A 16,635-nucleotide genomic window follows, 5' to 3' on the forward strand; every position below is an offset into this window, starting at 1 on the left:
GATCCATTCTAAAATATAGAATGTAACCACCTTGTATCTAATTAATGCCCCCTTTTCCATACAAAGTTTGACAGCATGCTTGCTAATGGAAACAAAGCCACCTTAACATAAAAAGATGTGCCTGTGCCATTAATTGGCACCTAGAATCCTCTGCAAGAGATGTTTTTAGATTGGTGGTAAAGATGATCAGCTGGCAAGTGTATCTGATCTGATTGTGGCCAGAGTCCATGGGGATCTGTCTATGGATGATTCAGAAAATCGTGTCACGGTACAAGGCATCAATGTGGTATTGTGGGGTTTTTTGGCGGGACTTGGGAACAATGTTTCTGTGAAGATGTTGATCCTGCAGCTGATGCCCTGTAAGCCTTAGGTTTACGACTGTGCACTCTTTCAATCCTAAAGATTGAAAATATTTGGCTGCCTCACCAGCAGTCCTTGGCTGTTTGGCAAAGCTGTGTGTGGGTGGGGGAGGCGCTTGGGGGGATTAGGGGGAGATGTGTGGCGCCGTGCGCTCCCCCCTCCCAGGTCGGCTATGGCGCACACAAGGGGGGAGCATCGACAAGCACAGGGGTGGGGGCACCTGAATGAGCAGATATGCAGGCCCATATTCCTTATTGAACTGCATTCAGAGGATCACAGAGTATGTGTGAGAAATTATTACATTGGCGGAAATATGCTACTGAGACCTGACTGTAAAACATATCTTCACTCCAAGGCCTCAGATACTCCTTCAAGATGAAGCAGTGATTTACTTGTACTTCTTTCAACTTAGTATGTTGTATTTGCTGCTTGCAATGCAGTCTCCTTTACATTGGGGCGACCAAACACAGATTGGATGACTGCTTTGCGGAACACCTCCACTCCACCTTCAGTCTGGAAGCATGACCCTATTTTCTGGTCACTTGCCATTTCAATTCACCATCTTGCTCTCTTGCTCACCTTCTGTCCTCGGCCTGCTGCAATGTTCCAGTGAAGTCCAAGGCAAGCTGGAGGAACAGCACCTCAGCTTCCGATTAGGGGCTTCACAGACTCCTGGACTCAACATTGAGTTCAGCAACCTCAGACAATGAACTCTGTCCTCTGTTCAAATTGTCGTTTCCTCCCACCCCAAGTGCTAGTTTGTATCTTGTATTCATGTTTTGCTTCCAGACAGAGCTAATCTTTACTCTGCCATTAACACACAATTCTGGACCTGTAATTTGTTTTTTTACTACCACCATGACCACTCCCTTTATTAGTCTTGAAATGTTAACTCTGTCTCTCCACAGATGCTGCCAAACCTGCTGAGTTTTTCCAGCACTTTGTTTCTATTTTATAATGTCACTTGTATTTATTGGGCCAAAATTCTGCACTAATTCTGATTATAACTCGTCCAGTGCCTGGGTTGGTAACGGCAGTGTGTAGCTGAGCTATATGGACTCACACGTCTATCAGCTCTGCTAAGTAAGTTGAACTCAGCCAGAGCATTAGTTGAGTATTACTTGTTTTGATGCCCCATGGATTACGAGGAGTAAATTGGCCAGTGCTCCCAAGTTTATCAGTAACTAGTAAGCACTGCTGGGAAGTGTACACGAGCATCACCAAGGTTCGCCAACTTTAGGGAATTGCAGAGGGAAATTTAAAAACAAGTCAATAAATTGAGCAACAGCTTCTGTGCACCCTGATTGTTTTGAGAAACACCTTTGACTAAAGTGAAATCTCTTGCCAATTATGAAGCATCTGCTCACCTTTGTACTGTAATCCCTGTATTGTGATACCAGACCATCTGGCTTCTAAATATAATGGTGCAAACAAAAACTTGTTAGAGGAGAATTGATTAATTGCATGGCATTCTCTTGTTGCAGGGCTTGCATACCACTCACAAGCTTGGCTTTGTCAAGTCTTGGATGCAGTCAGGGTTCAGTTAGCAGTTGGCTAGATAGCTAGTGTTAGATGTAGAATGATGCCAATGGTGCGGGTTCAATCCTCATACTGGCAGTGGTAGTTCATGGAGGCTTGCCTCCTCGCCTTGCCCCACATTTGCAGAATGGTGCCCCTCAAGCTATATATATTGCCGCTCTTTTTTGCACGCTCTCGCTCTAACGCACTCTCTCTCACTTGATCACTCTCTCACTCTAATGGAGAGAGTTGCTTCTGGTCCTTTGTGGACCATGGATACCTAGATTCAGCCACCATAGGCCTTCAAGTGATCCTTTGCTTGTTGACCCTTTCCCTGAAGCTCAATACGTTACTAAGCCAAAACGTCGTTACAAGTGATCGTGTCAACTGTTTTTTTGCCTGCTTTTATGTTACAGAACTGAAGATGGGCAGGGTAAGATGACAAGATGATGGGGTGGTTTTATCATGCAGCAGTCCTCAGTGAGGTCTTGCCTATGTTTTGTGGTGGAAATGATGCAATGGAGCTCTTATTTTGCTATTTGTCTGGCTTCTGGGTATAGTGTAGTCCCAGACAGATAGTACACTACTTGCACTGAAACAAAACAAAATATTCTAGAAACACACTGCAGGCCAGTCATTAGCTGAAGAGAACGGACAAGTTTACGTTTCCACACACTGATATGTAAACTTGTCTGTATGCTTGACATTTGTACACTGACTTGTTAATTTCCAGCAATTTCTGACCTGTGCCTGATTTCTAATATCTGAAATACTTTCTACCCTGTTTACACTGTTTGGCTGTCATTCCAATTGCCCTGTCCAGGAGTGGGCTACACGGATGTATATGTGTAGGACTCCTCTCTCCCAGAAGGTAAAATTTTAGTGCTTAGCTCAAAGAGGATTGCTTCTTTGTTCCAAATATTTAAATTTGTCAGTAAGATTAACAAGCACCCAATGGACCCCACTTGCATCTTTAAATCAGGCTTGATGCTGCACTGGGTTCACACTGCTGTCAAACTGAAATAATCTGAATCTACTCCCACACACTCCTTTCCAGAGTCAAGTCAACACTGATTACAGATTTAATGCTCTGCAATGATTCTAAGGTTATAAGGTTGCATTACTGTAGATGAGGTAAAATTTATTAATACTCAGGACATCAATGTCACCCAGTTTCTTTAAGAAAAAAGCTTAACTTTGATATTTTTCTCAATTGTGCTTAATTTCCTCTAAAATGCGAGACAGGCAGTTTGGTGTTAGTTCTTATGCTGTTTTGTGGTTTCCAGCCAGGGTATCTTCCATGGCTAAGGCCACTCTCAAAGACTCTGGGGGCCAACAGGTACAATTGTGCATCTTCCTCAGCGTGTTGGCAGGCAATATTTTTTAAAATATCTGTAGTGTGCCTGGATATCAAACGTTATGTGTAGCACTGATTTTCCTTATACTAATTTAACGAGCCTTCTCATATTCACGGACATTTTGAATGCCCTTAAAGTCTGTACATCTAGGTAACCTGATAGGGAAATTATCTCTCATATTTATAAACCAGATGTTCTTTCTGCTACCTTCTGGAGTCTCGTCACTTCAATGAGGCACTCGGCATACATTTAACAAAAACATACATCAATCAGAAAAATGGGAATGTTAATTATTCATTGGGAAAAGCCAACTTGAGGATGAGCCTTTGTTAATAACAGCCATGCTGTCCAATTCCAATGCTGAGAAATGGGCGTTGATAGTGAAGCTAGAAGCCAGATGAACAAATACTGGCTGCTTGTTCAAATCCAAGCTATGTTCATGGTATGTTCCAAGCTTCTCTGTATTCCCTCTTAAGTGACCTGCTAATGTGGATGAGAGATTTGGGGGGTCGGGGGTTGTGGGGGTAGGATTTCGAGTTGTGCACCATGACCAGTCACTTCCTTGTAACCCTCGCCACCAGTGTTCTCCTTCCCCCTTTCTTCAGTGTATGGGTGACAGTCTTTAACTTTATAGATCCAGTAACATTTCCAGATGTTGAACTTTTCTACTGATACAACACAGCCCTTAAAACAAGGGTAAAGCCAGGTACAGACCCCCAACCCTGAAATTTACAAGCTGTTGCAATTCCCCATTCATTAACCTTGGTAGATTATAAGTACCTGCAATTACCTAGATTCATCTGTTTAGATCAGTGACCACAAAGGGACAGCCCGATTAGAGACATGCATCATAATTGGACTCCAAGCTACCTGTGAGCAATGCCATAGGCCATCTGCTAAAACAGTAAATAAATTGAATGACTCCCCAGCTGAAACGATTAAAATGTTTCAACTATCTTTTTTGTTTGGTTACAGGTCCTTTCACAGATGTTGTCACTACAAACCTGAAACTAAGTAACCCTTCAGATAAAAATGTATGTTTTAAAGTGAAGACTACAGCCCCACGTAGGTATTGTGTGAGACCTAACAGCGGAGTTATTGATGCAGGCACTTCAATCAATGTATCAGGTATGATTTATGCCAGGACTTTGTTTGCAGATACTTAACCTTTCTTGTCCTTTGTTGCCCTCGATGTCCAGTCTTGGTGATTGTGTGGTGTTATGGCAGTGCTAATTGGTTGAAATGTTGGAAGTTAGGCCCTCATATTGAGTGTCTGGGTGGGGGTTTGAAGAGTGCTACGGTTGGGGGGTTCAACCACGGACTAATTGGAACGTGTTGGTTCGAGGAGGTAGAAGCAGAAGTTGAAGCTTCCTTGATGTGATCTGCATGTTCAGATTGCCTGTTCCGCTCTTGGAGTGTTTAATGCATATTTTGAATTTTCATTCCATTTATTAAATCTGCAACTCTACTTTCAAACAGTATCTAACTTCTAACATATATATATGTTTGTAGACATGTAACTACAGTCTTTATCTTATTACTTTAGTGAGGAAGGATATAATTTTGGCTACAGTTTGTTTAGGTAATTTTTTTTGGTTTGATACTCTAAACTCAGTATGAGCTGATTTGTTCAATTTGATTTGCACAGTGTGTAATGGACATCTTTATAACTGCAGAAACACACGAAACATTGATTTACTTTTTATTCTGATGGTTTTCAAACTGTTCTTTATAAGATTCTTCCTCAAATACTAACATGCCGGGATGGGGCAGAGCAGGAAGAAATCCCTGTTCAAAAGCTGACAGACCAACAAAGACTCCCTTCAATTACTGACTCTCCAAGGGAACCCCTTCAAACGTTGACCTGTTTCAGGGGAGCCCTTCAACTGGTGTCACGTTCCAGGGAAGCCTTTTCAAATATTGAAATGGTTCCGGGGGCAGTCCTGACCAAAAGCCAGGGTCAGCTATTCAAAGGAAATTTTTTTATTAGTATACAACAAAAAGCATCAAATATCTGTTGATTGATGGATGAATATGCAATAGCTTAAGAGTTGGGACCTCTGTTTCAAAACTATTGTTGCATTGAGTAATGCAGTCTTAAGGTAGATTGTCTTTAAGACTATTGATGCCACACAAATACAGACTGAGTACAGTTCCAATCTAGAGAACAAAAGTAATAGTGCCTTAGCTTCCTCCTTGCTAGTTCTCTTCTGTTAAGCTGCAGCTACCCTAGCTAGGTTAATATTTCATTGTTTATCACAAGGCAACCTGGCCTTACTCCACTATAACTAGAAGGACATCTGTGTGTTGTTCTATACTGTTACTTCACACACACATACAGTTTCCTTCTGTTACTGCTTTATACAAAGACCCTCTGTTTACGCAACTCTTCACTGGCCAACTTAGCAGCAGTTCGTCAACCTGCATACAGTTGTATTACAGTGCTTTATGCTTCATTTCAAGCAATCTTTTTATTTAAGCATTGAATTTCTTTCTAAGGAAGAATATGCTTGCAATCCAGAGGTTGTACCTTCAGATCAACACATTTGATCATTTACATTCCATTCGACTCTGAAGTTCAGCCGCTTCATTGTGCAGGGAACAGAGCCACCCTTACTAGTCTGACTTAAACATGACTAGTCCACATAGTGGCTACCATACTATATAGAGTTGTCACTAGGGGCTCACTAAACTGCAATAGTCATTCTGAAGATTTTTTGTTCAAAGCTCCTTGGAGAATTTTGGAAAACAGCAAGATGTACAATTAATACTGTCTGACCAAACTTGGGAGTTTGTTTGGAGAGAGCATTTTAAGTTGGTGAGCAGTAAGGTTAATTATAAGCCAGTCATTCTGGTGGAGGTAATTTAATGTGGCAAAAAGTTTATCTCACAAAAGGTACATTACAGCATGCTTGACTGAGTGTTTATATTATGCTACTAGATCTCCTCTGGTGCTGTTCTCAGGCGGGAGACCTGAAACACAATAGTAACGTCTACCTGTTGACCCTGGCCTGACCCTTTTAAGGCCACTGCTCAAGTACTCCCTGTGTGATTCCGGGTAATTGTAATGTCTTATGAATTTACCTGCTGAGTTAGCGGTCAGTAAATTCCACATCAGCTTTCGGGCACCAGGTCAGAACTTAGGATGAAACGTTTGGTTTGTAACAGAATGTGACAAACATTTTGCAGGCATATGACAATATCAAAAATAGTGGGTATCACATAGCATTGTTCATGATGAGTTAGTTGAATATGAGGAGGAGTCTTATACTAGGCAATACAAAATGCAATATTCCGTTGCTGTGGTGAATGTTGGTCCTTTTTAGCTATGTAGTCTAATTCATGAGTAAATAACAACTACTTGCAATTATATAGCACCTTCAATGTAGTAAAATGTTGCAAAATGCTTCACGGGGCATTATCAAAATTTGTTACTGAGCTACATGTTGGGACAGATGGCAAAAAGATTAGGTAGATTTTAAGGATCATCTTTGAGGAGGAGGAGGAGACAGAGGTTTACACGGGGAATTGCAAGAATTTAGGATCATAACAGCTGAAGGCATGGCTGCCAGTAGTGGACTAATGAAAATCAGGGATGCACATGAGATCAGAACTGGAGGAGCACCGAAACCTGAGTTGTAGCACTGGAAGAGATTACAGAGATGGGGAGGGGCTAAAGCTATGATTTGAGATTTTTAGAAAAATGAGAATTTTAAAATTGCAGCACTGCCAGACCAGAAACCAACATAGGTTGGCGAACACAGGGATGATGGGTGAATGGGACTTGATGCGAGTTAGAATAGGGGCAGCAGAGTTTGGATAAGCTAAAAGTAATGGAGGGGGCAAGGTGAGAGGCTGACCAGGTGAAAAATGGAATAGTTAGGTAGTAAAGGCTAGAGGTAACAAAGGCATGGATTGAGTGAGTTCATTAAGCGATTAAACTATTCAGATTGAAGATCCAAGCACCTATTTTTTTCCAGCGGCAACATCAATTAGAAGGCAGGAGATATTGCAACTTTGGTATTTATTGATCCGTGCGACTTTCTGAATATTCAAAATGTCTGATTGGCTTTGTTGCTTAGTTTTTTTAACCCTATATTAGCCATCGACATAATGGTGTCCAAGCTTTGGCCTGTATTAGCCACATGACTTGACAATCTGGCCCTCCCAATTCAGCCTGATGTGTGATCAGAAATTTGCAGGAAAGATAATGTGGGATATTTGAAGTGTGGCTCTAGAAGTACCACTTTTGTGAAGAGGATGTGCATTGAGGGCTTGTTGGGTACAGCTGAATATGCATAACCCCAAAGTTATTTATCGCAGTTGCTGCAGCAACTTCATGTCCTTGGTAATAGGATCTCCAGGCTGATTTCTATCATTTTTTTTTCCCTCTTCCTCTTGAGTTACAGCACTTTGTGTCTTGCTAATGATGCCTGTTGCCAAACATCATTCTGAATGGGCCAGGTTCACTAGATTGAAGGCAGTAGTGTGTTAGTAATTTTTATATATAGACAAGGAGGGCTGTGCTTATTGCACATCCCTGGTCGTCTTGAATAGCTCTGATCTGCTGGGCTGCTTCAGAGGGTTTTCTTTTTGTGGGCCATTTAGGTGCATAATGTGGAACTTTGGGGGTCACGTATAAAATTTTAAACCTGTTAACATCAGTTTGCTTATAGCTCAACATCTGGGTATGCTGAATTGCCACAGTATTAAGCTCAGCCGCATCTAAACTTCCTGATGCATGAATTACAGATTGGATTGCATGTGCTCTGTGACAAAGCTTGGAAATCACTTACCTGTGTGAATGGGGATACCCTACCTTGCCTATGTAGGAACATAAGCTAGATAAAACACATGAGGGAGAAGAAGTATAGAAGGTTATACTGCTAGAATAAGAGGAAGAGGGGTGAGAGGTGGCTCATGGAGCACAAACCAATTGGGCTGAAAAGCCTGTTTTGTGTTGTACATTCTGAACGTGGGAACAGGGAGGAAAGGAGTGTTGCTTTGGTGCTCCAGTATTTGACATAAATCTGCTATGTAGCAATTTTGAGGTTGTTGCCGAGAAAACTCAAGGAGTGATTATTTTCTCTGGTTCTGATGACACTTGCGCAAAGGTTGCTACGTGCCAGTTCTTTGCTGTAATGCACGTGGCAGTGCTGGTAAGTGATGTGCATATCTGTGAACTCCTCCAGAACACACTGTTTAACCCTTTGAACTGTTTCTCGGTTATTACGTTTGTTGCAGTGAAGTGCTTAACCGAATTGTGTGAATGTTGTAAAATTACTGCAGTATATTGGTTTTATCACGTACTTTTGGGATTAGGATTGAAAATGTTCAAATGGCCATGATGTTTACTGTTTTACTGACGACTATTTGTGTTAAAGTAAAGCTGACCGCAAATCATGGCATTTTCATTTGAACGTAGGATGTTCACAGGAAGGAAAAGTCCAGCTGCTGCATCAATTCTGCCTCACAGTAGTGAATGCTAGAGTGCTATAACTAAACAGTTCCTCCCTCCCAGCTGCTATGTCCAAACCCTCCTTACAATATAATCCAAGGCCCTAAAGGGAAAAATACAATGGAAATATAATCATTCCTGGAGATCAAAAGGCCCAGGTGTTATCTGACATGCATGATGCAAGCTCTGTTCCAGTCAAGAACCTGTCCAGTTCTATCTTCAAGAAATCAGGAATCAGGATATTAACCGGCAGCTTCATCCTGAGGCTCGCCCCTTTCTGGGAAAAGAAGAACTGCCTAAGATCCAGGATATTCCTACTTATAGGTTGTTTTAAATATCTGTCCCCTGGTTCTCCTCAATGTGTTTAACTGCATAATCTATTAATAGAGGCAACAACCAGCCCTGAAGTTATTTTATAGACTTCTATCAGGTCACCTCTAAGTCTATGCTGCGGTAAATAGTCTGAGATTTTTGTGCCGAGGAGCAGCTCAGAATCAATCTTGTGGACCATTTCCAAGGCCACCATATGCACCCCTGGCGGTCGCCGGCAGCCCTGCTCGGCTCGGCGGCCCTACTCCCTCATCACTCTGGGGTAAAGAATTCCAAAGGCGCTCAATTCTCTGAGTAAAGAAATGTCTGCTCATTTCAATTCTAAGTGATCAACCTCTCATCCTGAGATTTGGCTCCATGTTGTAGATTCCCTAGCTAGGGGAAGCAGCCTCTTTGTCGATCCTATCAAGCCCCTCCAGAATATTGTATGTTTCAGTGAAATCACCTTTCGTTTTTATAAACTCCAGAAAATTTAGTTCTAAATATAAACCATATAGACCCAAGTCTAGCAGATATGTCCTTTAGGACTTGGCCAGCTCGACCTGCAGTCCTGCTGCTAAGCCACTCTTGGTGATGGACATTCAAGTCCTCCACCCAGAGTATATTCTGCGCCCTTGCCACCCTCAGTGCTTCCTCCAAGCGGTGTTCAACATGATGTTCTGGTTCATCAGCTGAGTGGTGGAGGTGATAAGTGGTAATCAGCAGGAGGTTTCCTTGTCCATGTTTGACCTGATGTCCTGAAACTTCATGGAGTCCAGAGTCGATATTGAGGATTCCCAGGGCAACTCCCTCCTGACTGTATACCACTGTGCCGCCACATCTGCTGGGCCTGCCCTACCATTGGGACAGGACATACCCAGGCATGGTTGTGATGGTGTCTGGGACATTGTCCATAAAGTGTGATTCCGTGACCAAGACTATATCAGGCTGTTGCTTGACTAGTCTGTAGGACAGCTCTCCCAACTTTAGCACTAGTCCGCCCAGTTTCATTCCTTTTAATCTTCGTAGCGGTTTGATACAATTGAGTGGCTTGGTAGGCCAGTTCAGAGGACAGTTAAGAGCCAACCACATTGCTGTGGGCCTGGAGTCACCTGTAGGCCAGACCAGGTAAGGACAGCAAGTTGCCTTTCCTAAAGAGCATTAGCAAACCAGATGGGTTTTTACAACAATTGACAATGGTTTCATCGTTAGATTTTTAATTCCAGATCTTTATTGAATTCAGATTTCACCATCTGCCGTGGTGGGATTTGAATCTGGGTCCCCAGTGACAAAACCACTATGCCACCCCCTCCCCTGCTGACTGTGGCTATGAGAGCAGGTCAGAGGCTAGGAATCCTGCAGCGAGTAACTCACCTCTTGACTCCCCAAATCCTGACCACTATCTACAAGGCACAAGTCAGGAGTGTGATGGAATACTCCCGACTTCCCTAGATGAGTGCAGCTCCAACAACATTCAAGAATCTTGACACCATCCAGGCCAAAGCAGCCTGCTTGATAGGCACTCCTTCCACCACCAATGCACAGTGGCACCATCTACAAAATGCACTGCAGAAACTCACCAAGGTTCCTTAGACAGCACCTTCCAAAGCCAAGACCACTACCATCTAGAAGGACAAGGGCATCAGATTCATGGGATCACCGCCACCTGGAAGTACCCCTTCAAGCCACTCACCATCCTGTCTTGGAAATATAACACTGTTCCTTCACTGTCGCTGAGTCAAAATCCTGGAACTCCCTCCCTAACAGCACTGTGGGTGTACCTACACCACATGGACTACAGCGGTTGAAGAAGGCAGCTCACCACCACCTTCTCAAGAACGTTTAGGGATGGGCAGTAAATGCTGGTCAAGCCAGCGACGCCCACATCCCATGAACAAATAGAAAATATATAAATTTCCCAGCTTCTTATCATAGGGCAACCCTCTCATCCTAGGGACCAAACTAGCGAAACTTCACTGTACCACCTCCAATGCAAGTATACCCTTTCTTAAATATGGAGACCAAAACTGCACACAGTAGTCCAGATGTTGTCTCGCCAAAGTTTTGTACAATTGTAGCAATGCTGACAGATTTTGAAGTACCGATTTGAGGATTTGTCCAACAAAGAGGAAACAGCACCAGGAACAGCCCTCTCCAAACCTCCAATGGTAAAATTCAAACCGGATGCAGCAATGAATAAGAACAGATGTGAAGTTGACAGTTGGCTTAGCTTGATGACCTGGATTGTTGGGCTTGGGGGCCACCTATGGCCCATAGTTTGGGTGCCCCTGCAGTACAGGGTCAACTGTCGTTAAAAATAAGGAGCGAGGTCGGGAGAAATTTCTGTACACAGAGGATTGTTAGTGTATGTAAAGCTTTACCACAAGGAGTTGTCGAGGGAGCATGCATTATGCCCTTGTTAATAAAAGCAAAATACTGCAGATGGTGGAAATCTGAAATAAAAACAAAGTGCTGGAAAATCTCAGGTCTGGCGGCATCTGTGAAGAGAGAAACAGAGTTAATGTTTCAAGCCTGTATGACTTCTCCAAAACTGCCCAGTTCCAAAGAAGAGTCATATTGGACTCAAAACGTTAACTGATTCTCTCTCCACAGGTGCTGCCAGACCTGCCCAGTTCTGCCGAAGGGCCATGAGGGCTCGAAACGTTGACTGATTTCTTCTCCGCCGATGCTGCCAGACTTGCTGAGTTTTTCCAGGTAATTCTGTTTTTATTCTGCCAAGACATTATGTTGCTGGGATAGACCAGGGAAGTGAGATTAGTTTACGGTTGCTTTATCAAAGAGCTGGCATGGCACAAGGGGCTGAATGGCCTCCTGCTATGCTTGAACTTCTAGCGAGGTGATATTTGAAAAATGTGTCACCTGACTTATGAAGAAATCATAGTGAAATTCACTTTGGGCAGAAGCACAGAATGGGTGATGGAATATCAGGAGCCTGTTTGACAGTGCACTTGATATTCTCTTCCATTGACTTCTGCGGTTTTAACATTCCCCTGTTGCTTCTCCTTGTATATTGCCCCTCCTGCAATAGGCATAGGACTTGATTTTTCCTGCTTATTTTGCTTTCAACACGAATTTCTATGGCATCTTTCTCAAACCATGTAACTGCAACTCCAACAATTAGCGAGGCACCTTCACTTGCACAGGGAGTGTAACCTGCCTCCAGAAGGCTCCAATTGATGGCAAATCAATGCTGTTCAGGTGATGTTCCCCCTCCTTTCTTTCATTACTTTTCTTGTTCCCCCCACCTCTGCTTTTTCCTTCAGTCTCTTTGCCCTGCCGTACACCATCCAGCCTGTTGCCTGTCTGTCTGAACTGGGCCTTCAGCACTGAAGCTGCTCTTTGTTTGTCCTCCTTAATCTGCCCTTGATTGCTGCATGTTAGTAGTCCTTACCTCCCAAAGATTGGCTGTGCTGCCAAGTGAGAGGAAAATGTGTCTAACAACCTCATTGCAATTATTTACATTTCTGAACAGTGAGATGTTACTGGTAGGTTTGGCTTTGTAGAGTTTTTAACTTTTGAATATCAGTTCTGTGATTCTGTGATCACAGCTCTTATAGCCTTCTGTGAAGTTTTTTCCCCCTTAAAATTGCAATTACATTTCTGGAAAATCCACCTTGCATAAAACACTAAACTTTTATTGCACTAGAGGAATCTTCTTGTACACAGTAATGTTGGAGGGAAGGTGGGTGACGCTACCACACTCCCAGGGGCACATGTATTCATCTTTTCTAAACATACTTTAAGTTGCTTGCCTGTCTCCTGCTCCCCTCTCTCAGCCTCTTATTACTCCCACTCTCTGTAGCAACCTGTTGCCTGCTCCCCTTTCTCAGTTCCTTGGTTTCCACCACCCTTTCTCTCCTGGTACTCTCAGGACCTTTCTCTTCTCCCTTTTCTTAGACTCCCAGCCTTCTGCTTCCTGTGGATGTCTGTTGTTGGTAGTGGGTGTGTGTGTGGAACAGTTAATGCACATGAAAATCAAATTTCCCCCTCATTTGAGAACCAACAATTTGCTAAGCTCAGCTCAGACAGAGTCTGTAAGCTTTCTGGAAATGAAGTTAATATGCCTGCATTTCCCCATGAAAACACTTGAAAATTTGCTTGTTATAGGAGTTCAGTTGTGACTTTTTCAACAATGTGGTTTAATGAAGTATCCCCTGTCAGTAAACCCCCCATGTTATGGAGCCTGTCCACTCTCTTTAAACGCTCCCAGTAATGTGGACTCTGTCCCCTCTATAACTCCCCCAGTAATATGGACTCTTTCTATAAATCCTCCCAGTACTGTGGAGCCTGCTCCTTTCTGTGAACCCTCCCAGTAATGTGGAATCTGCCCCCTCTCTATAATTCCCCCAGTAATATGGACTCTCTCTATAAACCTCCCCCCCCCCCCACCAACTGTACTATGGAATGTACTCATCTCTATAAACCACACCCACCGCCCAATACTGTGGACTCTGCCTCTTCTCTATAATCCCCCAGTAATATGAGCTTTGACCCCTCTCTATAAATCCTCCAAGAACAGTAGCTTCTGCCCCATTTCTGTGTATACCCTAGTGCTGTGGTGTCTGCTCTCTCTCTAAATCCTTCTAGTAATTTGGCATCTGCCCCCTCTCTATAAACACCCCAGAGCTATAGATTCTGCCCCATGTCTGTGGTAGGACTAGCTCCATATTGCCAGTGCATTGGACAAATTTGCACATGTTGAGTTTTGTATAGTCTCAGCTGCTTCTAAGGTATAATTCGTAATCTAATTCCCTCATTGCTGGATCGTTCTCAGTAAGCAGGGGACTTCAATACAGGCCAGTGAACAAGAGACCATATTGCTGGATCGTAGAGCAGGCCAAACCGCTTGGCCAGCTGGCAACTTTTATATTGTTGCCTCTGAAGACCATCTCTTTAGAATAGTTAGTGCCTTCACAGGCAGTAGTGGCGCCTCACTCAGTTTTTTATTAGTTCACAGGATGTGGACATTGTTGGTAAGGTTGGCATTTATTGCTATCCCTAATTGCCTTTGAAAAGGTGATGGTGAGCTGTCATCCTGAATACAGCTGATGGCTTGCTAGACCATTTCAGAGGGCAGTTAAGAGTCAACCGCATTGCTCTGGGCCTGGAGTCAGATGTAGGCCAGACTAGGCAAGGACAGCGGATTTCCTTCCCTGAAGGACATCGGTGAAAATCAGATAGCGTTTTTAAATAATCCAACATTTCAGTATCACCATTACTAATACTAGATTTCATACCAGATTGTTGTTGATTAATTGAATTTAAATTCCCCCAGCTGCTGTGTTGTGATTTGAACTCCTGTCTCTGGACCATCACTCCAGGCCTCTGGATTACGAGTCTAGTATCAACCACATCTTACCTTAGTGTTGGTACTGAGTTTAAATGGCATCCAAGTTCAGCATGTTCCACTTTATTTTTTTGTAAAATTGATGTTGTGAATTGGATTGGTGAGAGTTGGCTGCTGGTACATTAGCAAGTGCTGTTCCTTTTCTCCCTCCTGAATTGTGTGATGTATAACACCTTTCGTGCCTTGAGAATCCAGTTGTCCTACCAAACATGAGACAAAATTGCTTTTCAGTTATACTTTTTGTTGTCAAATCAAAGCAATGGGAAGGTGACTGTCGAACATTAGTGTGTTATTACAGCCATAGCATGAACTCCTGAAATTGAACAACTTAAGCATGCATTTCCATTTGGCACACTGCACACTGAGTTATCCAATTACACAGTGACAAAAAGTGTGGCCACCTCTGGGCTCCATTTCACGGTGAAGCTAATTCAGAATTCTGACTAATGCTGCCTCTCCAATTCAGTGTGTTTGTGTGTGATGATGTCTGTATTCAGGTACTTTTACACAAAAATAGGTGCCTTTTTTTTTGTTCCTGCCTTAAGGAACACTTCTGTCTCCCCACACCCCCACCCCTCCTTTCCACTGCCCTGCCCTTTTGCCTTTCCTGTCAGATGCTGGTCAGTGTGTGGAGTGCAGAGATGCTGTTATGGGAGAACAGGACCAGCTACCTAATCCCAAGTCAAACTTGATGCGTGTTTGTATGGCCCTGTGATGGCGTGGGTCTTTAACATTCCTAGTGGGCAGTGCAGCTGATGGAAGGGAGCCCCATTGGCTTTACTGCAGGAATTTAATTCTTGGCAAAAGCCCCAGAGAAACCATGAGTATTGGGTACTGCACCGAGGAACTCTGAAGTGCAAGGACCAAAATCATCAAATTGAAACTCAGTAGCACTGCCCTAGGGCAGGCTGTCTTCTGCTTGATCTAAATACAAATCGAGAGCAAGTTGAAAGATGGACTCAGCAGCATAGATTGGAAACAGAGTGGGTGTTAGGATAACTACTGACCAAGATTATGTTAGCAGGCAGTTCCTTTGCTGATAACTTTGTCTGATGTTACGATATCTGTTTGGGATTGGAAGATGTTCATCTCCTCCTCCGTGTTGAATGTAGGAACACCCAACTGTTACTGGCTTTACCATAGATGAGGAAAGTCATTGAGTTTGGCTCAGTGGTAGCCCACCTCTCATCTCTGAATCGGAGGGTTGTGGCTCTCCCTCAGTGCTGCAGTGAAGTGCCCACCTGGATTATGTGCTCAAGTCTCTGGAGTAGGATTTGAACTTGTGACCTTCTGACTCAAGTGAGAGTACCACCATTGATGACACCTAAGCTGGTATAAATATCAAAGAGCACTGTTTATCAATAGCATTTTACTACAACCATTCCCAGTAATGGAGTCGGATGTGGAGAAAATTGCTTTCTAAAATTATCTTTTACAAGGAATCTGGTTAGGTTCAGGGGTTTGTACACTACATATTGAGACTCCTCTACCCTGTAAGTTGTGTACTGGAGCTCTTAACAATGCACTCTACTCTCAAAGGTAGTTACACATCCTGCTTTTATCTTTGATCTATTTTTATTGCCGATCAGATGGTTAGCAAAGGCTGCATTATATGTTTGAATGGGACAATGTCCTTCCATGTATTGAAATGGGAGGGGAGAACGGATGGATCTGTGGAGTTTGCCATTCAAACCTGATTAGTCAGTTTAGTGCCAGTGTGTGTGAAGAAAGGGGTGGTATTCACGGACAGTTGCTTCCAGCATGAGAAGAAACACACTGCAGAACCAGTTCTCAGCCTTTCTCTCTAATATACAATGTCTTACTGGCTACAGGCACTGCCTGGTGTGGTACTGAGCAGCATGGACAGACTACAAATGCTCAGATTCCAATTTCTACTGAGTACTAACTTAGCTGGTACCAGCCAGGGCATTAGTTAGGGAGTTAATGTTGGCACCAGTGCTCAGCATTTGGCCAGGGAGGGGAATGCACTGCCACAGTTCCTGTTAACATAAGAAATAGGAGCAGGAGTAGGCCATTTGGCCGCTCAAGCCTGCCCCTCCGTTCACTAAGATCATGGCTGATCTGCCCCAGGCCTCAATTCCTCTTTTGTGCCAGCTCCTCATAGCCCTCAACTCCCTGATATTTCAAAAATCTATCTACCTCCTCTTTAAGTACTTTCAGTGATCCAGCCTCCACAACTCTGAGGTAGAGAATTCCAGACATTCACTGCCCTCTGAGAGAATAAATTCCTTTGCATTTCAGTT

At 43.3% G+C, this 16,635-nt stretch overlaps 1 protein-coding gene across 4 annotated transcripts in view; it reads left to right on the forward strand.

The window, feature by feature from the left end:
* The window catches only part of vapb (VAMP (vesicle-associated membrane protein)-associated protein B and C), an 88,118-nt gene that overhangs the window by 28,844 nt on the left and 42,639 nt on the right, over nt 1-16,635 (forward strand). For 3 of the 4 annotated variants that reach the window (XM_078555484.1, XM_078555485.1, XM_078555487.1), the window contains exon 2: nt 4,212-4,364. The exons of the other annotated variant lie outside the window; for it this stretch is intronic. In XM_078555484.1, coding sequence (XP_078411610.1) covers nt 4,212-4,364 — 153 coding nt within the window. The remainder of the gene's footprint in view (nt 1-4,211; nt 4,365-16,635) is intronic. 4 annotated transcript variants of the gene reach the window in all.

Source organism: Cetorhinus maximus, chromosome 13, assembly GCF_964194155.1.
Source record: "Cetorhinus maximus chromosome 13, sCetMax3.hap1.1, whole genome shotgun sequence".
Classification (NCBI taxonomy): Eukaryota; Metazoa; Chordata; class Chondrichthyes; order Lamniformes; family Cetorhinidae; genus Cetorhinus; species Cetorhinus maximus.